The 27,605-nt window shown below is 28.2% G+C and overlaps 2 protein-coding genes across 8 annotated transcripts in view; one reads left to right on the forward strand and one right to left on the reverse strand.

Moving 5' to 3' along the window:
* LOC129963246 (solute carrier family 52, riboflavin transporter, member 3-B-like) overlaps positions 1-27,605 on the reverse strand; it is a 59,458-nt gene that overhangs the window by 27,143 nt on the left and 4,710 nt on the right. Inside the window, exon 2 of one of the 6 annotated variants that reach the window (XM_056077474.1) lies at positions 10,625-10,748. The exons of 1 other annotated variant lie outside the window; for it this stretch is intronic. In XM_056077474.1, the coding sequence (XP_055933449.1) occupies positions 10,625-10,748 (124 nt within the window). Of the gene's footprint in view, positions 1-2,284; positions 2,447-2,485; positions 2,506-2,693; positions 2,770-6,693; positions 6,727-10,624; positions 10,749-27,605 lie in introns of those variants that run through there. 4 more of the 6 variants (XM_056077476.1, XM_056077479.1, XM_056077481.1 and 1 more) reach the window with 4 other exon arrangements.
* LOC129963247 (OCIA domain-containing protein 1-like) lies at positions 18,764-27,517 on the forward strand. Of its 2 annotated transcripts, XM_056077482.1 has the most exons (8): positions 18,774-18,968; positions 20,020-20,095; positions 20,177-20,230; positions 20,304-20,351; positions 21,469-21,598; positions 22,178-22,344; positions 26,535-26,741; positions 27,328-27,517. In XM_056077482.1, exons 1-8 carry the CDS (start codon positions 18,900-18,902, stop codon positions 27,366-27,368), a joined length of 792 nt encoding a protein of 263 aa, XP_055933457.1. In that variant the 5' UTR covers positions 18,774-18,899; the 3' UTR covers positions 27,369-27,517. The 2 variants fall into 2 exon arrangements, with proteins under 2 accessions (XP_055933458.1, XP_055933457.1); XM_056077483.1 differs by lacking the exon at positions 26,535-26,741 and having other exon boundaries at positions 18,764-18,968.

A 27,605-nucleotide genomic window follows, 5' to 3' on the forward strand; every position in this document is an offset into this window, starting at 1 on the left:
ATTTCAAACAGACGTATGAGATTCAATTCTTGAATTTCATTGCAACAAGCCTTGTGTGCTAAGAGTGATTTAACATCTCTTGTTAATGTAATGGCGTTAGAGGCAAAAATAGTCAACCTCATACAGTCGCAGGCTTTAAATAAGCGAAAGTTTGATACTTTGTTGGATGAAATTAACTCGGTGTATAATGGCTTACTAATGTAAAATAATGTTCGCTGGTTGAGCCGAGGGAACGAATTTCAAAGATTTTCTGACTGTTTGGAAGAAATCAGAGTGTTTCTGAAAAATGAGAGGGAAATAGAACAATACTCACAATTGTTCTATGCTATGTGGCTTTCAAAATTGATGTTTTTTACAGACATATGCCAACATTTCAATGAATTGGACGTAAATCTTCAAGGCACAAATAAAATAATTATCGTCATGATGGATCTCATTCGCGCTTTTGATGCTAAAATGCATGTTTTCAGAAATGATATTATTACAAAAAACTACAAGTACTTCCTAAACTTGAAAAAAAAAATCAAAGATTTAGATGTACATGAGAAACCAGATGAAGAAAAAATTATCGAGGAATTTATTTTTATAATTGATTTTTCAATCATGGAATTTCTATAGAGATTTTCTCAGTTCAAAGAATTATCGGAAACGTTCAAGTTTATTATTTATCCTGATGTGACTTCATTTGATAAACTGAATTTGTCCCAATTCGATTGGTTGGAAATTGAAGAATTTGAAATGCAGCTGATTGAATTTCAATCTAGTTCGATATGGATTCAAAAATTTATTGAAACAAGGAAAAAGCTGGAATTGATTGAAACAGATTAATAAGCAATATAAGTAAAAGTGCCAGTAACGAAATTTGGAAGCATGGAATTCGATTCCAGACACATTTAACTGTTTGAAGAAGCTGGCTCATGCTATTTTAACCATATTTCATCTACCTATACCTGCGAGTCATTATTTTCAGAGATGAATAACATTCAAGACTCGCTTAGAAACCATTTGGCAGATGACTCCAATTCAGGGTGCATTCTGCTAAAAGTAACATCTTACAATATAAATTATTTGTCACCTAATCTGCAACAACAGAAGTGACACCAATGTTACTTTAGTTTGAATTATACGTATAACTAAAACATTTACTACTATATAATGCAAAATGTATTTTTTCGTAGTATATAAAGAGTTTTGAGTTGTTAGTACTTAGTTTTATTATTTTTGCCAATAATAACAATTTAAAATTATTTGACTGCACATCTATAACATCATTAAACATTTCTTTAGAAAAAATGGCACGTTGATCCATAAAGGTTCGCCACCCCTAGTATATGTTATCAATCCAGAAAAAAAAATTCTTTCATATTTGTAATATTTGCAAAAGTGCAAATTTTGTAAGCAATTTTTGACTCATTTTCTGATATTTTATACAATTACGTATTCTCAATAAATATACAATACTTTAATGTTTTCAAAATTTAATTTTGAGTTAATCAATTAATTTTAATTCTGACATCGTCTGCTACAGAACATGAGGAAAAAAAATGACATTTAAAGAGATGATTTTCAAAATATGTTACAGATTATAAAGCAAAAAGACATGCTTTTATTTTTTGGAAAATAAAACGAAAAATTATTTTTTTAAATAAAAAATCTGGAACTCAATGCAAAAATGTAAAAGCGAGCAGTGCTGAAAACATACGTTAAAAAATAAAGATATAATGAATATCTTAAAAATGGATATCATTTATCTTCATTAAAGAGAGAAATATAATAAATAAATATGATTTAAATTATAGTATACTCTAAAGATAGAAATATCATTTAAATTACAATATACTCAGAGTTTTTTTTAGTTTGTTTATTTAAATTTCATGCTTTTATGATTTTTGTTTTGACTACTAGACTTTGCTAAATAGATTATTTTCTACTTTAAGTTCACAAAGAGTGTTTCTGAAAACATTTTTATTAATAATATTTTTATTTAACATTAAACCTTTAAAGCTGTAACAAGCCTTTAAAGTTAATGCTTAACTTTTAGAACTATGCACAACTTTTGAAACTGCTAGATTTTAAATACGGTTAAAATTAAGAAAGTTCGGAATAAAACTTTCCCAAGAGGCAGCAGTATCAAATGCCCAATACATTAAAACGATCTTTTGCAGTATCAAATGCCCAATACATTAAAACGATCTTTTGTTCAATCAAAAAATCATTTATCATTGAAATATTAACAGAGAAATTAATAACAAAAAAACTTAAAACGTTATGTATTTGTACTTACCAAATGAGTAATTAAGATTTAAATAATTATAAGCAAATAGTTCTAAATTAGAAGTTATTCAATGATCTAAACTGGTCAGGTGCATTTCACTGTTTTAGCTGCAAAACAGGAAAAACTGTCATTGCAACCGCTTTGCAGGAATTTCATTTTGAGACTAAGTTAACATTTTTACTACACTAAAAATAAACTAGTAAACAATACCTGATTGCGCACGTAATAGATCACAGGCTACTTATCTACTAAAAAGATTAAAAAAATGATAGAGTGATAAAACTAGACACCAAAAAATTCCACTAATGCGTACGGCGCACACAAAAGAAACCAAAAATAAACCGGTTGTCTTGCATATAATTGTAAATATTGTTGAAATAAAAGTCATTTCATAAGGGGAGATTAAAATCTAACTTACTAACAGATGTTGATACAGAAAAGCAAACCTCGACAGACCAGGAATTATATGTAAAATCAGCAGATCTTTAATTCAGAAAGAGTTTTCTAGAAATAAAAGAATAGTTGGCTCTAAAGCGATTCAGCAATCGAGTTTTCTCTCGATTTTTAAGAGTTGCTCAATTTCCTGATTCATACTTCTTTCGACATCTCGGATAAAAGAAATGAACATTAAATCAATCAATAACGTTAAATAATTAAGGTTTTAAAAAAAGGAAAATAGAATTGACGTGAATACGCTGCCGCGTAGAATTCTGCAAAAAAGAAGATTTTAAAAAAAAAAAAAAAATGTTCGTTTTTTTTCCCATGCCATGTAAACAAAATTCCAGTGAAAATGTTATTTCTGGAAAGACATTTAGTTATAAATTCGTTATAAAAATGAAATATTTTGAAAATTCATTTGTAATATTAATTTTTGTTTATCCAAACGGAGGAAAATTGCTACTATTATAAGTAAATTTTCAACAATTTTTTTTTTTTACATCATCCAATTTATACATTCTTTTCTTTCCTTTTCTTTAATTTGTAGGTTGTTTTTTATTCCAAAAGTAAATAATAAAATAAAAAATAATTATATTTTCAGCATTTTTTTATATTATCTAAAATATTTCACTTTGTTCTTTTCTTTTATTTGCATGTTGCTTTTCATTCCAAAACAAAATAAGGCTCTACAAAGGTCGCTTATATTGCGGTAGATTTAGATATTTTGCGATCCTAAACAATCCGCATTTCTTTGTGGAAAGATATTAATTTTTTTTGTTTATTTATTATGACGCATGACACCACGGTATCCACATTTATACACATTATTATTTAGGTAGATTAATTTTGTTTATAAATACTAAAATAACTAAGGTAACATAATGAAGCATATAGCAATCTAACAATTATATTTAACAAAGAGTTATTATCATCTTAATATCTTACAATTCATAAAACTTATATATTTTTTTTAAAGTTTTTATTTATTTGCTGATTAGGTTAGTTATATTTTTTAATCGACCTGCTTGCTGCCCAACTTCAGACAAGCAACTTTAACAATTGTTTAATCTACCACGTCAAAAAATGTCACTGCCTTTACTAACAGCTATAATTGACATTTAATTTGTGAAATTTTTCTTTATCTAATATTCATACATTGCAAACAAATATAAGGTGCATCCAAAAAAAATTTGCAACTAGACTGCATAACACTTTTAGTAAAATTTAGTTATTTTTAGAGGGAATAATTATAATTTCATAAAAAAATTAATTTAAATTAAAATGAAATATGAAATTAAATAATTCACTCGCTGAGTATTTTCTGAAACACATAAAAATATTCTACTTTTTAGGATATAAATATAAAGCGTGTTTATCATTATTATTATTGTTTTTTGAATTCACCATTTTCTATTTTTTTAATTTTAGATATTTTCATCATGTCCAAGATATGTTGCCAAATTCCACTGAACATTAAGAAAAAGATTGCTAAAACATTCTAGTGAGGTTTGTTTACAATAAAATATTGGTTTCACTTCATATTTACATTTAAATCTATTTTGAACAAGATACTTCTCAAATTTTTGGGGGGAAATCATATATTTTGATTTCTCACTCTTATAAATGTTTTGAAATGAATATAAAAACTAATCGGGCTGTAGTTTTGATTAATTTTTCTATAAATAAACTAAATTCATAATGTAGTTTTTCTTATGCGTGATATTTCGTGTTAGTGAGCCTTATTTTTCCTTTTGGTCAATCATACCCTTGGTAACGATGATGTAACGTGAGCTTAAACCTCATACTTGCAATTGTTCAAATTCTGCGAAATCAAACTGTTACAGCAGTGATTTCCTAATCAGAGACTAAGAACAAGAAATGGACTTACTATTCAACGATTGTCACACAACAAAACACGAATGGACGATGAACTTTCTTCTATTCAGTCATATATCGAATGTGTCCAAATCTATTGCCATTTATCGGAAATAAAATTTTAAATCTAATCCTTCTTTTCGAATAACCTTATATACTCATGCCATTTTGAGGAAATACCATATCTCACCATTTGTTATTTGCATGACTGATAGACAAAGCATTTCTGCTTTTACTTTTTCGTTTACCTAATATAGAGAAAGTATAGTAATCGTCAAAAATCCGAATTCGAGATTTCGACGAATCTCCACGTTTTAGACCTCTCAGTGATAGAAAAACACATTTTTGGAGAATGTCCGTCTGTCTGTTACAAAGATAATTCAAAAACGCTTCGACATAAACGGTTGAAATTTGACATACCGTCTTCACTCCAAATAAGCAGATTTCTATCAAATTTTGAGTAAAATCTATTCAGAGGAAGTCCGTCTGTCTGGCTACTCGAATATAAGTTAAAGCGATAATTATAAATCGAAGAGAGCTAGATTGAAAAAACACACAGATTTAACATCGGTGGTGCAGACATATGTCAAGTTTTGAGCCGAAATCCAGCAAAGAATTGACTGTCTGTACTTTCAGAAACATATAAACGGAATAACTGGAAAATTCAATAACTTGAATATATCAAATTTAGTAGGGGATTTTGTGACTATGAGTGCAGTCTTGTGTCAAATGTTGTTTTCAATCAGCTCAGAAAAACGTGTCTAAAAGACTAATTCGGTTTTTGAATACTATTAACCGCATGTCAATGATTAAGGATGATACGAAAGATTCTGTCAGAATGCTAAATTCATGCCAAAAGTGAATATTTCGTAACTACTATACACCAAAGCCATGTAAGGCGTTGTCAGAGATAATACCTCTATGAAAGAATATGTTTAGCTTAGTTATATTAACGTCCTGTTGTAAAGCAACACTAGGGCTATTTTGGGACGGACCTTGTAATTTTTAACCATGGTCAGATGACGAGGACGACACCTGAGCTGGCACCCCCCCCCCTCTCCACACCAGCGGGAAGACGGATTTAATGGATTTGGCGAGACGGATTTAACGTGCAATAGACCCCCTTACATGACGGTTCTTCGGTGGAATCGGGTCTCGAATCTGAAACCCTACGGCTCACAAGCCGAGACCTTACCACCAGGCCACCACGGCCTTCTATGAAAGAGTATGTGAGAAAAGTTTGGGGAGACAACTCCATTATTATAAACTAGTAACTTTGGCGACTAGTATGTTTGCAGAGGATATCGGTTATATTTCATTTCAGTGACACTGCTCATAGAAAATTTCATAACTATGATTCCTTTAAGTTGTCAGTCATTAAAGCCTTGTTATTTTAATTGTCTTGTATATGTTCTGTCCATTAGGTATACGGACTTTTTTTATTGAAGAGCAATCCCATGACATCATGGAGCTATTAAAAATGTAAATGTTACGCTGAATTATCTTCTAAATTTCGCTGTATAGTAACTACACAGCTTCGTCTAGTAAACTACGCAAATCTCATACAGATTCTTTCTTCTTTAATTTTCAACAAAGGAAGAAAATCATATGATTAAATATTTGATGAAATAATGAAAACGGTTTTAATTTCAGGGCAAAACTGTTATCTACTGTTAGAAATTAGGTTTAAATATTTTTAAAAAATCACCAAAATTCAGAAAAAATTTACATAACAAGTGAATTGATATTATAAAAAAGATAACTTTTAAAATTTTAAAAAAGTGTAAAATTTATTCTGGTGTGGTAATATTTCAGACATTATTGAGAAAAAAACGTCAGACCTCACTAGTCGTGTAAAAATTAAATTTTTTATTAATAAAAATTAAAACAAATCATTTCGAGGGATACATTTTCATCATGCAAGCTATATGCTAAAATTAGCAGTTGTAGATTAAACGGTCTAACTTGTAGAGAGCGGGCACATACACTCTCGTATACACACATTCATTATTAGTAAAGATTAGAAATAAAAATTTCAGGACATAAAAAACAAAAGTAAATATAATTAGAGCAATGGATAAAAACAATAAGGATAACTTACTTACCCAGATATAGGAACGCATTTTAATACAACAAAATCAAAAGACTGCGATCTTTAATACAACCCCACAAATGACTGCGATCAGTCCTAAACAGCCCTCGTGTCGCTGAGACACGAGACGCTAAACAAACTAACACTGTTTTCTTTGTTATCATTTGATATTACTACCAATCTTATCGAGAAACTAAAATACTCTACAATATTTAAGTAACTATAGTAAGTAATGTATGTAGACTTTCAAGCCACTTGTTTCCATTCATTCATTGCTATTGATTCAATCTATTGCTTTAAAACCATCCTTTTAATGTGAAAGTTAAAACTTAAATAAATATTAGATTCTATTATCTTAATTACAACAGTATATGCTCGTAAATAATAAATAAAATACGATAACTGGATGTAGTGTGTTTAGTAAGCGTGTGGTGGTAGGTAATCTTATCACTACAGAAGATTTCAATCACTGCAATGACTATAACGAATTTGGTTTCAACTGTATTGCGGGTTCTCCTTTATGTGCGAATGTTTTCCTTTATGCTATCAGGATGGTCTAGCAATCTAAGGTATCAAATTTAACTTCATAACATTGAAAGAGAGAGTCGATTTGCCAATTTGAGGAGAGCGTCGTAGAAATTATTTAACTCAAGGTTCTTAACCTCCGGACATAACAGGTGAATAGAGAAATGCCATGCAGATGAGAGTATTTAGTTCTTCTAGTTTAGTTAAGTTAAGTTCTAGTTTAGTTAAAAAATTCTTATTAGATAGAAATAAATGGATTTCATTTTTAGAATCAACACTAAAAATAACATAAAAATCAGCCATCAAAAATTGAAACAATATCCAAAGAGGGTTTTATTTATTTATTTATTTTTGAAGGAATGTATAAGTCTGTACAATTCTAAGGCTCATGATATTTAGAGATCAAATTTAAAGGGAAAAACTATGTCTGGCTTATAACGGATTTCCAGTCATTGCATACTTGGTTAATAAATGGGTTGAAAAAACAGCAGGAGTGGTTTTCTCAAAATTTTATCGCGTATTCCCTAATAAACTTGCTATGCCATAAAATGTCTTGCATGACACTGGCGTACAATAATTACGAAATATTAATTTTTGTCATGAATTTAGCAATTTTATTGAATCTATTGTGACATTCTTTGCGATTTTTTAATCGATTAATCTCTGGCATGCAATTAATAGTATCCAAAAATCGAATTTGTGCTTTTAGACACATTTCTTCCAATCGATTGAAACAAATAGACACAAAACTGCACTTGTAGTCATAAAATTCCATAAGTAATTTGATATATTTAAGTCATTGAGTTTTTGAGTTATTGCGTTAACCTGTTTCTGAAAATATGCACCGATAAACAGTCAACCCGTTGTCGGTTTTGTCTCAAACTTGGATAAGAGTCTACACTACAGATACTAAATCTGTGTACCGAATCTTATCTACTTAGCTCTCTTCATTTTGCAATTATCGTGTCAACTCATATTTGAATTAGTCGGACCGATAGACTTCCTTTTATTCCAAATTTGATAGAAATCTACAAATATAAAACCGTATACCAAATTTCATCTGTCTAGATCAAAGCGTTTTTGAGTTATATTTGCCACAGACAGACAAACATTTTCCCAAAATGTGTTTTTCGAACCCAGGGTGGTCTGAAATGTGGAGATTCGTCAAAATCTCGAGTTCGAATTTTTTGACAATTACTATACCTTCTCTATACTACGTACACAAGAAAGTAAAAACAGAGCTTAGATCTGAAAGCTAAGGATCTCAGTGGCGTAGTGGAGGTAAATCGAGCTTGAGGTACAATAGGAATTTTTTCCGATTCGTATCAGTGACTGTATGTATAAATTGTGCACCAGACTTAGTATTGTTTCTTCGCTCTTTCAACATATATTTCTTTAAAAAGTGACATACAAGCAATAATAGTCTTCATAATACCCTTTAAATCCAGCGCCCGGGACATCTATATTCCCCTTGCACCCCCCAGTCATTATACATGTATCTGTAGCTGTACCATCAGCTCTCATTGTTTCACCCTTTCTTACATAATGTTTCATGTCGTAATTCCCTTCCCATGCATAACCAAATCATTTGGCTTTAATCACTTCCCAGGAGAAATAAGAAAGACTCTTCTAAAGAAGTGATATTCTGCAGCCCTAGTTCAATAAACAAAAACACTTTCTAGTCATCTGTTTATCACATCACAACTATTTATTATGTCATTTCGGCGGCATCTAGGTTTTTCCCTTAATGATCGGTTTTGGAGTGCAAACACATCATTGCAAGGCATAGAGTGATCGAGAAAGCCTGGCTTTACTCTCCATGTTGCAAAACTTCTCGTTCTTCTATTATTCATTAGAAATGACAATTCTAAACTTGTACACGAGCAAATCACAATTTGACCAACAATTCATGAGCGATTTGCCTTTAGTAAAAATAACTCTTGGTCGACCTTCCAAAACAGCTAAAATTAGATTAGCTTATCATGAAATAAAATTCTGGCTTGCTGTAAGCATAAAAAAAAAAAAATTTTTTAACACGTTTCATAGTATTTATAAATATATTTCACCATAGTATTTATAAATTGGGGAAAAAATTCTGTTATCAAATTTCTAGAGATAAAACAAAAGTAATGGAAGCGTGGATGTCAAATAGATAATCTCGAAATAAAGTAGAATTTTACTCACATTTATAAAATATTTTATATTTTTAAAATGAGTTAAAAAAATTTTTTTTAGTCATAGTCACTGTGGTTTTAATTTTCTTATAATTCTGTTTTGCTAATGATTCATCCCTTTTAAATTTATTGTACTATGGTACAATAAAGTATCCAAATACGAAAATTTCAAAATAATCAAAATTTTAAAAGATAACTAAGCGCTGATAATACTAAAATATTGCACTGTAATTTGAAATTCATACATGTACAACATTTCAGAACTCTAGCACATCACAAAAGGACGAAAACTTGTTTATGAAATGTCTTCTATACAAAGAATGAAAGTTTTTGAATTGGAAATCACGTAAAATTATGAAAAGAAAAGAAGTTTTAAAATATGCTTCTGTTAATGTAATTATAAAGATGAATTTTTTTAAATCAAAAATATGATTGCTAAAGCAAAATATTATAAGCATAAGATGCTGATGGAAACATTCTAAGTAAATTGTATTTTTAATAATATTTATAACATATTTTTTAATTCTAAAGAATGCTAGAGAATTTTCCCCTTACGATATTTATTATGGCGTTTTGATCTCTCATTACATTGTCTCAAGAGCTTCGCGTTTTCCCGCGTTTCTTTTAATTCTATTTATATTATAAAATTATTTCTCACTTTTCAGTATATTCATTATTTATTCTATTGATTAACGAAATAGTTTTTTTACGACATTTTAATCTTTAAGATATTTTATAAAGAATAATAATAAATGTAATGGAATCTTATGTTTAAATTCTTTGAAATCCACTATCAGATGATGTCTGTGATATGAAACCAAAATTTATTTCAAATTAATCCAATGTCTAATAATTAATGTCTGAAAATACTAAAAACACATACAAGCAATATACAAACAGAAAGCAAAATGACAAAATTGCAAAACTCTAGTACATGAAAAAATTACAAACAACTAGCAAATCAAATAGAAGTTTATAAAAATGCTAAACTGAATTAAGTCCTTATTACATGATACGACCATACATGGTACGAGCATAGAACTATCGCTTTTCAAGCTAAAAAGTGGGAATTGAATCATCAAAATCAAAAACATCAAACAAAAATTGTTCATAATCCGAAAACACCTTATAAATCATGGATTTTTAATAGAGATAGTACATATATGAAACGGAAAATTTCATCCAACTAGATTACGAAAAAACCAGACAGTTAACGGGTTAAACTATTTAACCAAGAACAATTACCTTAAGCATAAGAATCACTGCACTCAATATGTAGTGGTGAAGCGCACAGGCAACAACTTTTTTTGGCTTTTTCACCAAGGGTGGGATCCTGACACCCATCCTGAGAACTAGCAATCCTGAAACACTGAAACAAATATGATTTTTTTTTCTTTCTTACATGTTGGTTTGTCCCTGTAAAATGCCCATCTATAATCGCCTTCTCTATTTGAAGTTCATTTATACTGAAACAAGTGCACCAGAAGCTTTCAAGTGCGTGTTTGCCCTAGATAAGCGGTTCTTTGAAATTGCCCCGACCGACTTTATTAAGGAAACCGCACTGTTATATCAGGAGTGTAAGATACAGATCACTTTTACTCGTTCGATAGCAACGTATTCTCATTAGCAATATTATAAATATTTTTTGAAAAAGAATTTTAGTATTTTTACCGGTTTCTCTCCCCCCCCCCCTCCCATTTTCAAGGCGGTATAGGAAAAAAAATGTATATGTGTTCAAATGCTTATGAATTTTTATAATTTGGATCTCCTTGAGACACAATTCCAAAGTATTTTTGGAATTGTGCCTATTTTTCGTTGAAATGATAACTCCAAAGCGAAACAAATTTGGTTTGAAATCTCAACATTAAAAATTAAAGAAGATTATACCTCTGTATGAAATTTAGTAGGATGACAATCTATTCATCTGTTTTTGAGTTATATTAAAAAACTATGCTACATTATAGCAGTGATAACGCGTATATAAAAAACTTCATTTAATATCGCAACAACCCGCGCAGGTAAAGATGCAATAAATAAAACTATAAAAAGTATTGTCGTAAAATGCAGTGAAATTTTCTTTAACGAACATAATTTATTCCTGAATCCTATCCGTAGAGCGAAACAATTTTTCTATGGGGATTCATGTAAAATAGGAAAATGCATTCAATTCCGAAAAAAGAAATTATTCAAATCAATTTATAATAATATTATAAATTTATTATTTATAATGTATGCTTTTTACAAGAAAATTATCTAAAGACATGCGTCTTTGGCTACGATTTATAATTTGTCAAAAATGAGACACTGCATTATCGTTAAATGAATTTGTAGCGCGCATAGCTATTAATTTTTATCCCCTTCTGATCAAGTATTCTCCACAGCTTTTTGCCGTGACACAGAATTCAGCTCCACAAGCTCTTCGGTAGTTCTGACTATGTTCTTCCACCAGCTCATTGATGCCATTGCTATCCACGTCTAGTCCCATAATCTTGGTTTGAGGCAAATCTTGTCGATTAAGCTTCCACAGACACGTGCTCAAACCTCTAGTAATCGCATTCGACAACGCTATTCGGTCGAAATTTCTTCTATGTTAATTATAAAGATTCTCTTCAAACAAGCTCTCAACACGATTGATGCTGGACAACACCGCTTGTGAAGTCACAGGTATCTTCTCGACCAGTCGTTCTGCGAAACATCGCTCGTTAAACGAGTCATATTTTTACATTTTGTTTTGCGCGTTATGCAAATCATTCATTAAGCAAAGTTTAACTATATAGCTCTAATTATTTTATTTTATTGATTTATTTGAAATTAGAGAAAAAAAGTAAATTTTGAATTGTTGACTTGTAAATATTTTAAATTTCAAAGTATTACAATAGTTATTTTTGTGCAATAATATGCTTCGAAACTATTAAATAAAAATGTTAAAATATCGGATAGATTCTAATTAAAAATTAAGACAGAATTTTGAAAACGCATTTCTTCGTCAGCACTTACCATCCAAGAAGTAACTATGTGACAAATTTGATAATTCAAGGTTTATCGATCAGGTCTACAAAGCGTTTCGAAAAAACTTCAAACATAACATGCCAGCCAGTGTCCTGGCATAGGGGTAGCGTGTCTTTCCCGTGATCGGAGCGTGCCGGGTTCGGACATGGTTGTTCTTCTGTTCTATTTGTGAGGTGTGTGAATGTTCCCACTTGTAAAAAGGGGATTGAGCAAGCGAATATGATGCATGAAACAGCGAAGTCGTACTCTTGGCTCTAGTTGGCGTTACTTCAAAAACAAGAGGCGCTCACTCGCTTAAATCGCTGACAGGTAGCTATCAGCGGTCTTATAAAGTGACATAAATCGCAATATAATATACCAGCCTATAAAAATTTCTATATTGGAAATCGTAGAAATTTATTAAAATCTGGATGACATACATCAACAGAAAGTCTGATTCTTCGCCGTTTACTTGTGCATATTATAATACAAAACTGTAACAAACCAGATATATTAATGTTAAAAATAAGTTCCCTTTTTTGCAACTGTAAAGATCTGTAGCATTAAATTTTAGTCTTTGTCTGTTAAGAGGTTCACTGTCGTGATTCTACTTGTTCGTGCACATACAAATGCAATAACTCAAATATTCAACAAGCTAGATGGGTGAATTTTAGAATATAATTTTAATTTAAGTTAAAATTTTAGATCTATGTAAAATATTGATAAAATTCATTGATGGATACTCTCCATGTATTGGTTTAGTATTTATATGAGCAAGATGAATAATATTTAGAATATGGTCTTGACAACAAAAGAGTAGATTTAAGAAATTTTGACCAAAATCGTCTGGGGAAGGGTGGCTTATTACTTCATAAATATTAAATAAAAATAATTCATTTCTGATTACATAATGATGTACAAAGATACAATCTTCCTAACGGACTACTAAGCACTATGCAAATTAAAAGATCTTAAAAAAACATATTAAAAAGATTTTATATATAAGAAAATTTAAATTGCTTTCACATAAACTCCATTTAAATTTGAAGGTTTGGAGGCCATAATCTGAATCGTGATATACTAGTTATGGGACAAAATTGATATTTCTCGTTCTGTGCTACATATTAAGTGATAATAATATTAAAGTTAATAATATAATAATATAAATGTTAATAATATAATCATTTCAACTAGTTGTGACTCGACAAATCAGGAAATAATTGGATTACTTTTTAATAATTAAAACACATATGGAATGTTTAGATCTAAAGTGTCCTCTACCAAAGTACCATAAAGAAATAACCCAGTAATCACAACCGCCCAAAATATCAATCATATAATTTCTGCACATGAGAAAAGGTAATGCCTTTCTCATATTCTAAAATGCATGCTTATAGGAAAAAAGAACACACACACACACACACACACACACACACACACACACACACACACACACACACACACATGTATATATAACACCTTGCAAAAATATCTTTTCTCATAAATTCTTTAATTTATTTATCTGTAATAAATTAACAATGGGGAACTTATGATAATTACTACATTTTTACACACTTTAAAAATAACATACATCATGAAAATTATTAAATTATTTTAATAAGAACGAGTCGCTGCTTTCTCCTATCAAGCTTTTCAGTCATTTTTTTTGTCCCGCATCTTATATTTTTAAATATTTTCAGCGATCTTAAATAGTATAACCTATTTTTTTCCTCTCTCTCTCTATACTGCTGTTAATAAAGATTCTTTAACTATGACTACACATAATTCAGAAAAGGATGTTTTACTTTCATCAACCATACATCTTACGTTCAAGATAAAAATTTCAGCATCTCATTCTTTCAACGCAAAGTTTATATTTTATTTAGACGCAAATTTCAAATTTCTCTTGTTTAAGGCTCTTTTTTTTTTTTTTTTTTTTTTGATTGGCCGAATTTGAATGATCAAAATCTGATAAATTGTTTTCTTGACGCATTTGCTGACTTACAATGATTTCAAGTTGAAGAATTTCATCACAAGTTGACTACTCCAACCCGCCATCAAATACACGGATAAATCGGAATGACCGGACCACCTTGCCAGCATTGGCGGGATCTGAGATTGAATCCTAAGGGCCATCACCAGCCACGGTACAATCCCTCCTGTGGGAGGCACGTCCCATCATTGGTTGAGGATAGCCAACCCCACACCATTTCTGTATCCATCTGAGTGGAAAGAACCAATCACCGGCAGCTTCTCACCCTCAAATCTGAAGTGCCCCTTGTAGGAATTTAAATCAAACAGGTATTGTTTATAATGAAAGAGAATTTGACGTCACTAGTTTCTACATCTAAACGGAAATTAAACGTTTTTACTAATTACAAGAAAACTATAGTTCTTTTAAGAAAATAAATATTATATTTGCAATTTTTAGATTTTACCTAAGGTAATATATTAAATATTTTTATTTTTAAGAGAACTTCAGAGTTTTATTATCAGTATATTGTCGATAATAGCATGATATTTTTTATTTTATTTTTAAAAGTAAATATTGATTCTTTAAAATGTTTCAAAACTTTTATTATATTCTATCTTATTTTGCTGTTAGGTTTTATTTCAAGTTCGCAGTTTGATATTTTTTAATCATATATGGAAATAATAAAAATAATCAAAATTGGATATCATGTACATCCCTCGCTTAAAAAGTTACTATATATGGACGGTGTCTGCTATAAAGTTATAATATAAAAACAAAATCATCAATTGCTATATATAAACAAAACATGAAGTCATATTTATAAATTCCAAAACTTCAGAAGTTCAGATTATTTAAAAATACTTATTAATTTATTCTGTAATACTTTAATAAATTAAAAATTTATAAAATATTCTTATATTGTCTTTATTATAATTTTTAGTTTTAGATCAATAGCAAATATTGCGAATTTACATTAGTTTGAAAGTGATAAATAATGATTTACTGATGTTTTTTTTTTTTTAGTCATAAAAACATTCCTGTATGATCTATTTCCATGGTTACTTTTAACACGAATAAGTAGATACTTTGAATTAAATATCATGTTATATTATTGTACATTTCAGAAGTTATTGTTTAAAAAAAGTAATGTAGATCATTTCATCAATGCATATTTATATATACATATATAAATATGCATAGTTCTAATATTTTTAACTAAAGTTTTACCAAAATTATTTTTAAAAAAATTGCAATCAGGACTTAGAATAAAATATTTTTGACCATAAATAAAACAACAAAATAATTTATTGAAGAATTTCCATTACTTTTAAAATCAATTCATCACTTAAGATTTTTTAATTGATTCCCACCCTAAGAAGTTAACATGCATCTTAATTTTTATGGCGAAGGTAATACGTTCCTTAGCTTTTCCCCACCCGCTTAAAATAGTCGCTGGTTGGTGAGATGCGGATACCGTAAAGACATTTTAAGTCAATGAAATTAAAGGTTTTTATTAAAAGTATAGACTTTTATTTTCAGGTGTAAACAATTGTTAATCGGATAGAAGATTTATTTAGTTTACTACTTTAAGCTCTTGTAAGAACGACAAAGTGATAGACATTCTTTCTGTTATACAAATTAAATAAATAAGTAAAGAAAGAAATACAAACGAATTGAGCCAAGCGCATTATCACGCAACAATATCTCGAACTAGAGGTTCGAAATCTATGTTTTCTTCATAAAGACAATTGCAAAGAGAAAATTATTTTATAACTCTGAAGGAATCACTTTATGGATATTTAAAAAATATTCTCAACCTAATCAAAAAAAGGAATGTATTAATGAGTGCTGAATATTAAGTCACTGAATACATAAATAATAGGCCCTAATTAATATTCTTACTTTGGCATTAATTAATTTATTGAATGGTAAGAAATGACACACATTTCTTTGGATCTCTATTTTATTTACTTACAAACGATAACTGCGGGCAAAGAGTAAAAATTAATTAAATATTCTAATATTCAATCTTTCCTGCAATAAAATTTTATATCATCTGCGTGAGGAAAAAATTTTTTTAAAAGAAAGCAAAATCCATGTTAAATTAAAATCATTTGATCTGAAAATAAATTTAATATTGAACTAACTACGATACTATAATGGCCGTTAAAGCTCGTGCTTCATGAGAAATAGATCCATAAATACAAAAAAAAAAAAAAAAAAAAAAAAAAATCGATAAACATTCCCTCAAAAGGTCGGCGTTGCAAATCTACTATGAAAATTTTACAATTTTCGCGAAAATTTCGAAAATTATTAGGGAGTATGCTCACAATTTCTTGGATACCGGCATTTTAGCATGTCAGCTTTGTTCCCAAGTAAAATGTTATCACTTTGTTGCGATTCACGTTTTTCTCATATTCAAAATTTCATTAAAATATTAAATTTGTGTTATTTACACAATTTTTTCGTGACTTTATAAAAAAATGACAATATTTTTAGGCAAGTGAAAAAATTTTTGAGAAATATGTAATATTTCCTAAATATTGCCGAAAGATAGTAAAATTCATTTAACATTGGCAGCGACATTTTTCAAACCCTATAAGTTTCAAAAGTATCATCAAAATTCCATAAAATTTCATTGAACATGTAATTTTATTTAGACAAATCGCTTCAATACAAAAAAAAAAAAAAAAAAAAAAAAAAGGATAGCTGTAATGAGAAAAATTTCCAGGCAGGTATTAATTAATGAACTATGTTAATTAATTCGGTTAATCATCTTATTTATCTCAATAAACCTGCCTTCTCGAGTCTCTTCTATTAACACCAAATTAGTGAAGGTGCAATAATAAATAAGAAAGTTACAGTGATGTTCCATTTTTATTGCTGACGACTGCACAATGTATTCAAGGCCTAAGAGAACAATTTGATTTGTAGTTATTATTTTTTTTTCATTAATTCTGAATTTTAAATTAAGAAATAGATTTTTATTTGATAAAATTTACATTTAATGACTGTTTTAGTGGTTGTATTAAAAAAAAAAAAAAAAACAGACTGTTAATTTTTCACTTTGAAGTAGAAAACTTAATTGATTAAAACATTTTATTTAGAAAAAAAATTTCAAATGTTTTTTTATATTTATTGTTTACAAAAAGTTTTAAATATGAGATACTAATATACTCTCTCCCTCTCTTACACAATAAAATTCAACAGACCTTAATATTATTTAAATTTATTACATGATTATTTGCTTTGTCTAAAAAGGTATTAGCCTTCATAAAAATTCTTCCATTTTTAGAAAATGTTTTGATTTATTTTAGATTATACTTCCAACAGTTTGTGACTTCTTATCTGCCTCGTTTAATATAACTAATTATGCATTAATTATATATAAAAGTGTTGATTATTTTGGCAAAAAAAGATGAGAATTGACTGTAAATTAATGGAATACATTTCTTTCAGATAATAGATTGTCACATAAACCTAGTTAAAATTTAATTTAATTAGGAAACTATTCATATCAATATTTTTAAAAAAGCATACTTTTAAAACTTTTGCTTAATACATCAAGTCAGAAAAACAATACCCAGCCCCCCCCCCTAAAAAAAGGAAGAATTAATAGTGTAGCGAATTTTTATGAGCGAGGGTAGAACTTGGGACCTTGTGGTTCGCAGCCGAATAACAACACCACAAGATAAAAACAACTACCTGTATTTCGTAGCTGTTAACTGGCTTATAAGCTTTTCACGACAATACCATACCAAAATTTTTATGGCGTTGTCACTAGATATCAGCGCAATTAATCTTTTATAAAAAGAAATTTAATTTCATGCATACAGAATCGATGGAAAAAAGAAAACGAAAAAAAAAAGGATATAATAACAAAAAAAAAAAAAAAAAAAAACGATAAGGGACCAATTTTATCTGGCATTCATGCGACATATTTAGACCAATGAAGAGACACTGTCGGGACGAAAAAGAAAAAAGTATGACACTTTGACCGTTTGCACACATCGATCGAATTTTGATGATAATTCAGTGTTTATTGGTCGATTAATCTACTGTTTAACAACCGGATAGGTGATTTCAGCTGCAAAGTTGTGATGTCAGAAGGAATAATATTAGGGGCGCCAGCACGCCTTAGTGGCTCCATCCATGATCGAGTAAAAACTTTAGGTGCAGATCGAAATGGTTTCTTTTTCAGTTGTAAACGTCATGCTCTTCCATTTCTCTTTTAAAAGCAAGATGCGCAATGGATTTCGAAACTATATCCATACTGCGCAGTTCCTGTGTCACTGTATTCTTTATTAAAAATTTCATTTGAATTCTTCGGCGAATCATTTTAAGGTTTATAAAGTGACGAACCAAAATAAACTTAATTTACACCTTAATAATATTTTTACAGTTAAATTTGTTAGAATTTTTGGAATTAACGTATGGCAACACTGTTTCTATTGCATAAAGCTTGTATTTGTTTGTGTTTTCAAAATCGTGTGCCCGGAGTTTGAATAAATCATACAAGTGATTAGTTTTGTCGGTTTTTAAAATTTTGTAATTCTGATGGAAACCGATTCACCTGTAGTGTACCACGGGACTACTGAATCTCGGTTTCCGCCAGAACAAATAAAAGTGAGATAATAGCTTTTTTTTTCATTTGAAAATGATAATGAATGTTGCCTAACTATATATAGACACCGTATATCTAGAAAACAAATACATAATTATGCTCCAAATGTACTTAAATCGATATCATATATTTTAATTTAAGATAATATTCAATTTTTAATATTAAAGTTTTAAAACATAACAAAAGGAAATAAATTAAAATTCTAATTTTGTTTTTATATTTTAAATATTATTATATAAATAGTAAAATTCAAAAAAATATACTTATTTTATGTCTGTAAAATTACAATCATAAATGAAATTTGTACAGTGTTATACATAACTTCATTCTGAGCTATATGGACATTTTTTTTTGTATAATATATCATTTTGTTAAAAAAAAAAACAATATATTATGTTTTCTTAGAAATAACAGAAAAAAATTTCATTTTATACACAAATTGGTGTTTTAAGAATAAAGATTGCTTAGTTTAGATTTTACAATCTTAATTTAATTAGCAATAATAAAGTCAAAAATAAGCATACACATTATTATTACCCAATTTCTTTACTATCAAAACTTGTAAATTTTTGAATTAATTATTATATTAAATAATATTATTTAAAAACTGGTATCTTATACACGTTTTGATTATTGAAGACATTAATTATACATTATACCCTTACATCTTCATAAAGAAAATTAATATAATTAATTTATTCTGAGTGCTATACATTTTTATATACAGGACTGATATAAACATATATTAATATATTTTTAAAAATGTTTTAAATTACAATTGTATATAATTAAAGGTGGAAGATGTTCAATTCATTATTGATTCTATAGTTCTACAGAATGAAACCATTTACAAGCAATTGTAAATGCATTATTCATAATGTAGTAATAAATCCAAGAAAAAGCAAAATTAAATTTTTCTCTGTTTTAAAAAACAGCTGTATCTCAAATTTTATTTTAAAGAACATAAATGGATGCATTTACATTGTAAGGAATAAATGCATCCATTTGTGTTGGCATAATGTTAAATCATGCACTTTATCTTGCATTTTATAGAAATCTCAGATACAGTTATCAACTGATGAAATTAGGGTACTGCGAGAATGCAACAGAGAGAGTTTCTATTACAGGTGTAAGTATTTTTATGTAAAAAATATTTAATTTCATTTATTCAAGTATTAGTATTTATTAAACTATGCTCTCTTTTATTTAGGTCTACCATTTGCAATGGCTGGCATGACTGCTACTTTTCTTGCTATTAAACAAGGTAATAATTTAATTTAATAGTAACATAGGAAATTTAGTATAGAATTCTCACTAATCTTTTCTTTATATTCTAGGTTATTTAAAAAGTCATCCAAGATGGGGTCCTGCTGGAAAAATGTCAGGTATTGAAAGATTTCCTGATTTAAAAAGTTGGGTACTTTGAGATTATCCCGTCTACCTGTCAACGCTCGTTAAAATGCGCCAATCCTCGCAAAAATGCGCCAAAGGATTGGTAAAAACACAACAATCCTTTGGCGCATTTTGTCACCTCCCATCATAATGAAAAGCAATTTTGTTTTTATTGGCGCAAAGCTGCCTTTTGGTGATAATATTGGATTTGTCAAAAATGATCAACTGTATAATTCCAAAGTGTGAAAATGGTCAGCGGGATAATTCCAAAGTATGAAAATGGTTGGCGGGATCATTCCACAGTAGGAAAATGGTTGACAAGATAATCCCAAAGTACCAAAAGTTGTTATATATATATATATATATGCACCCTTAGGAATCTGTGCATTAACTATCGAGGTATATGTATATACATTAAAATGAATTTTTAAATATCCCTGTTAGTATCTATCACCTATATAATTGCACCCACTGTTTTAAAATGGAATAAAATGACCAGGATCTTAAATATTGAATATCTAATTATTTCTAAAATGTGTTTATTTTTAAAAAGTTCCCTTTAAAAATATTATACATATAATATTATATTTCAATGAAAATTATACAGAAAAAATTTGTAAAATTTTTAGTGAATTATATGTTATTAGAAATTTGTAATGTAGGAGGTAATGTGTATAAATTGTGATTTGTTAATATATTTGAATATTTTCAACTAAAAATTTTTACAAGGGAAAAAAAAATAATAATAAATCCTATGATTAAACATACAAATTGTGTGCCATTACAATTTACAATATGCCCCCCGTTTTTTTTTCTTTTAATGTAAAATATAGATACATTTAAAGAATGACTCGTCTATGATTCATATTCTTTGCATAATCTATTATAAAAAAAATACTGTATGATAGAATGAAATTTTTGAGTAGATACTATTGCTCTATGTACTTTGGTTGATATTACTTGAATGGTGTACATTATATAAATATTTTTACAAAAAAAAAAAAAAAAAAAGAAAGAAATACAACATCTTTGTAAGTAAATTTTCTCTGATTAAGATTAAAAGAAATAAATATTTAAATACTTTTTTAATATAAAAATTTTACTTTTTAGCTGCTGCAGCTTTAGGTTGGTTCTTGGGCAAGTTTTCTTACAGATCTATTTGTGAAGATAAATTTCTTAAATTAGAAAATAGCGCTGTTGGAAATGCAATAAGGAAGAAAAGAGGCTATGCATCAGAATCGTAAGCAGCTTCCTTTTAATTTTGCCAATTAATGTATTTTTAAATTTTAATATATTTACAGTCCGGAGTACTCGGTATGATGAAAAGGGTTCAAGAATATCTTAGACAAATCGAGAAAATCTTAAGTGTCCTTTGGTTATATGAATTAAATTATCTTAAAATTGTAATTTGATATTCAAAATATTAAATTATTCTGAAGTATTAGGAAAAGGGTAAAAAAATCATATTAAGATGATTGAGTATCATTTAATCATTGAGTATTTAATTAAAGCTTAAATTTTTTTCATTAGTATTTGTAACAAAGATTTATGCAATCATAAATTTTATTGTGCTTAGCTATTAATATTAATAGTTTTTTTTTTCTGGTAGAAGGGTGGAGAAATGCTCATTGTAAAATTTTTTGTTCTGTAAATATTTTTAAAAATTCTATATTGCTAAAACATTTTTACCTTTCTTTTTAGAAATTAAATGTTTAGTAACTTATAAACAGAATTCATTATTTTGTAGAATTTCCACCCTTAATCTTTGACTACCACCAAAAGAAAAAAAGTTTCCTATGTATCCTCTGTTTCCTTCTAGATTTGATGCTGAAAAACTTCCTGAAGAGGAATTTGGTTCTCCTGATAGTAAATATACTTCTTACACTACGGATGATTACCATTCAAGCTCAGGTTCACTGAATTTGGATATGGATAAAAATATTTCTTATTCAGGGTTAGATGATAGAGAAAGGCCATCCACTGATAGTAAGTCTTAAACTTTTTGGTATACAATCAATGTGAATGAATACTTAATGAATTAACAAGGCATATATTTAAAAATTACATTTGTTTAAACATTACATTAAGGCTAACAAACCATTTGACTGGAAATATATCATTAGCTAATACTTTTTATGTACGGTTTTTATATATGGATATCACGAACACACATTCAATTAATAAAAAATTCAACACATTTAAAATCGATCAGTAGGGTTTGTACTTCATAGTACGGTGAAGAATCCTAAGTATACATTTTGGACACTTTTTTCTCAACTAACTGAAATCACAATATGATTTTGATAAAAAGATCACATCAAATTTTATTGAATTAAGTCATCAATTTTTTTTTCTTTTACCATAATTATATGGATGCAAATATATAGACTGATGGATACCAATTCTTTCATGGAATTCTTTCAACTTTAATGCTAAAACTTAAATTTTTATCAGTGAATTAAATTTTATCAGTACTAAATTTTAACAATCTTACTATTTACATTTTATAGTTAACATGTTCACTTGCCCTCAGACAGATTTCCTGTGAATAGATTTTATTTGAATTTCTATAGAAATCTACAAATTTTATGCAAAATATATACCAAATTTTATCTGCCTAACTTGGAGCATTTTTGTATAATCATTTTTACAGACAAACATAATTTCAAAAATATGCTTCTCAGACTGAAGGAGGTTTGAAACGTAAAGATTCTTTAAATTTAAATGACGATTTTAATACCTTGTATACTTTCTCTATGTATATTTCATATAGAAGAAAGTAAAAAGGAATAAATATTAGACATTCTTTAGCCTCTTTAAAGAATAGCATATTTGACTAAAAATAGACCTTAAAAACACTAGTACTATAGTATTTTTATGGCAAAAATATGACACTAAATAAAAATGACCTAAATAGAATGACAATGAATAGAATTCCAGTAGATATAAAGACTACAACAAAAATAAATGACAAATGAAAATACAAGACTGTGTATGTTTTACCCCTCTGTCTCACTCTCTCTATATATAATCTGTATATATTTAACATATTTTAACAGTTATGTGGCTAAATAGAAGAAACTTTTGAAATTTTAAAACTTTGATTTCACTAAGGGAGGCATAATTTATGTACAAAGAATAATTGATAAGAAATATGTCGGCCAACATCGCGACAAAAGAGCAGAAGAGACAAAAAAATTTTCTTTCAATGATTTTACTATGAGATTTTGATAGGGATTTCTTTGACACTTGCTGATTTAATCAAGGGAATTTTAGATACCTTTAAGAGATTGTTGTGAGCATTAAGGATTTTTATCCCTTCACTCGGAGTTTTAGAAAATGTTGAAGTGAGCAGTTTTATAGAGCGTGTGTTGAATTAATTAAATAAAAAGTGGAAATTGGATTTGAAACTAAGAGAATATTTTACAATGAAGTTAATATTGGCTAAATTAAGATAAAAATTAAGAAATTAATTAGAATTTAAATTAGATTAAGATATACATACATGCATATAGCCTATAACTGTGTCATAAATCCATACAATAAATATAAAATTAAAAAAAAGAAAAAAAGAAATGGTGCTACTATCTATTATTGTCATTACTTACATACTAAAACAAAAGTTTTTTTTAAAAATAAATCATCAAGTGACGACTTCTTAATTAATAATAAAGCTCTTGAAGAATGCCTTTCAAAAGAAACATTTGTGCTTGAAAATGTCAATAAATTGACTAATTCCTTTGCACATAATCGGAACTTCTCTTGACAATGTTGTGCTGTGCCATCTTGATTTTCAATAAAACCAAAAGAATAAGAGAAGGGCCTTGCATCCAGAAGCTAAAAATTTCATTTCTTTTTTCCCACTCTTTGCTTGTCTTTGGATATGTATGAATATTTACGTTTGACTGTCTCTCTCAAAATATTTTTTTGTATTTGATTTTATTGAAGTTTTATTTTCAGCCCCTAATTTTGACTTTCTAAAATCATGTTGTCAGTTTTGAGAAAAATGAGATAAAACTTCTATCTTTATTTCATTTCCAAGCTTTGTAATGGTTCAAATGCACATGTACTATAGATTAAAGACTTGAATAAAATTAATTATTTAAATAAAAATACAAGAGGATAAAGTTTTAATGGCAACATTATGTAAAAAAATTAACAGCTTAAAAATTTCCCGAATCTGCATGTTTTTTTAGTTGCTTTGAATATATTACTATGATATTTTTCTTGGAAATGAGAATGTGAGTTTGTTTACTTCACATAAAACAGCATAATCATGTACCAGTTTTCTCATCAAGGCAGAAAAAAATTCTAGCCAAATGTATCAAATTTGCCAAACTAATCAATATAATAAGAAATGAAAAGATCAACACATTTGGTGACTTATTGTTTAAACAAAGGTACAAATTAGCACCCTACAACAGCATGTGCCTGATTTTCTTATTTAGCCACTTCTCCTTTTAAAATAAAATAAATTATTTTCTAAAATAGTATTTTCTTTAAGACAATATTGATAAAAGTGAAACACTGATACACTTACTGATTATGAGATCTCAAACGGGAATTTTAGCTAAATCTATCAAAATTTGCCAAACTAACAAATATTATAAAAAAGTTAATAAAAAAGACCTGCAAATTTTTGTAAAAAAATTACAACTTGGCGCCATATTCTGCCTTGTACCCACTTCTCTTGTATGGCCATTTCTCTTTTTAAAGTAAACCAAATTATTTTCTAAAATTGTATTTTCTTTGTGGCAATATATGCAAAAGCAAAAAACCACTCATTGATTACCATTAACCATAAGGGATTCATTTAAAATTTGTCAGATGTTTATTTCTTGGGTAGTAGATTTTTTTTAATGTGATTCAATACTATTAGAAAGATTTAATTTATACTTTGCTATATAAAGAAAATAATTATCATGAAACTATATGAGTAACCAATTTACTATCTGGGTGTAAATTATCCTGCCAAAGCATAAAATAAGTTGCTGCTCAAATTTTGAAATATTCTATATTATTCTTTATATGAAGAATAAATGTAAGATTCTGCATACTTTACATAAACATGCAATAAACATAAGTTTTGTTATTTAAATGAATTATTCACTTTTCTAAAGCTTTTGTTAATTTGGCAGACCATTTGGTTTGATGTCTACCATATTATGTGAGTATACTGTATTTTTAATTAAAGCTTTTACCCAAGTATATAAGTTCTTGCATTAACTGTATAACAGCAATTAATTGCCAAAGACATCATGTTTGCCAATGTTATATGATTAAGCCTAAATTTTGTCAATGGCGTGCAGTTAGTACACAAGTATCAGTTTCTTAAAACAAATTAATGAAATATTTATTCTTTTTAATTACTAATTATAATTGAAATACTGAAAGTGCAACTGATGACATCCTAATTCCAACATTAATTTTAAAAAAAGCAGAGGATTTATTTCTCCATATATGTATAATACGAACTTAATAATATAATCAAATGATAATTTCATACTTTTTATCATAAAATAGTATTCTCTTCATTTAGAGTAATTGCAAATATGTTTAAAATGCAGCAGTAAAACTTTTTGTTCTTGTCAACTGATACAAATCTTTGGCATTTGCTTAAAAACTTCTGAAGTTTTCAGTAACATAAGCTTTTTAACGAGCTTATATATGTGTATTATTTTTATAAAATTCATTATATTAATATCTATTTAACAATAAATATTGAATTGTGCAATAGCAATAAAAACATCTGTGGCTCCTTCAAAATATAATATTTAATAGTTTTTGTCTGATCAGTAGAAATTTTAAAATAATAATTTAGATTTATTATTGAAAAAATTATTGAGATGGATAAATTGAAATTTTTAGCAGCAAAGGCTGTCATCCCATTTATAATTTAACCTTTGTACTTTTGCCAGCTCGCTGAAAGCAATTTCTTTTATCCATTTTTTGTTGGTTTTCAGAACAAATCCTATAAAAATCATTAGTTAACCATTAGCAGTTTATAAACAATTTAAGTAGCAAAACCTTTTCTTTGATCATCAATTCAAAAGTCATTTATTCTATTAAATTTTAAAAGTATTTCATATAAACCAATTATATTAAATTTAGCTAAAAAAAATTAAAAAAAAAAAGCAAAAGAGGATAAACAAGAGGCTGACTCTTTATATTTGTAGGAGAAACTCTTAGTGCAGATGACAGGGATCAACCTGTTAGAACTGCCACTACTTATGAAGAATTGCGTAGAAGGAATAGAGAACAATATGAAAGGCAACAAAATAGACAATCTCAAGTAAGGCAAGAATCTTCTCAAACTGCTGGTGTTCAAAGACCTTGGAATCGCGATGAGCCTCCTAAACGATATACTTCTGGCCAGTCTGATGGTAGTTAATTTTCTTGCATATTAGATGTAATCCTTGATATTGATTCATATGCTTTATTTTATAGCTATTGAACATCACATGACATTTATTGAACTAATTTTTGAAATCTTCTATTTTTTTTTCACAAATTTAAACATTGCAAAAAATAATGAAATAATGAATTCATTTGACAATTATCAGAATAAGGCCATTTTTTTCAACAAAATTATTTTTCCAAGAAAATTTATATATTTATAATGTTGATTCACATGATGAAAGTTTCCTATTGAAAGAATTATAAGAAAATTTATCAGTCCTCTGAGCATCCGATTATTTTGAACTTGTAACTTTCAATTTAGAAATTTTAGCTTTTAAAGTGAATGAACAAAACCTTTTTATATTTAATTATAATTCTGAAATCTTAATCCATAGATGTTTAGGAAATATATTGGTAAATACAAATTATTTGATTCTGAACTGAATAAAAAAAACAAAAAATGCTGGTTCCACTTCTCAGTGAGCTAATAGATTTAAAAAAAAAATAAAAATATTTTCTATGTTTATCCTTGTATAATTAAATGTGCAATAAATGTTTATTTATTTACAGGAACCAAAAAGAATGCATATGGAGATGTATGGGAGCCCTAAATTTCACCAGTGCTTTATGTAGAGCAGGAATGAATCAATAGTAATAATGATTGTTTATTACTGTATATTGAGTACTTTGGCATGATTTAGTATTAAAGATTACTCTTTGCAGTGCCCTTTATTTAAATAAACTTTTTAAAATAAGAATACTTGAGAGTATTTTTTATTTTTAGTCTATTTTTAATTCTTGCTACTAGATATATTTTGCATAAGCATATCAATCAAAATTAAAATATT

The sequence above is a fragment of the Argiope bruennichi genome, chromosome 3, assembly GCF_947563725.1.
Source record: "Argiope bruennichi chromosome 3, qqArgBrue1.1, whole genome shotgun sequence".
Lineage (NCBI taxonomy): Eukaryota > Metazoa > Arthropoda > Arachnida > Araneae > Araneidae > Argiope > Argiope bruennichi.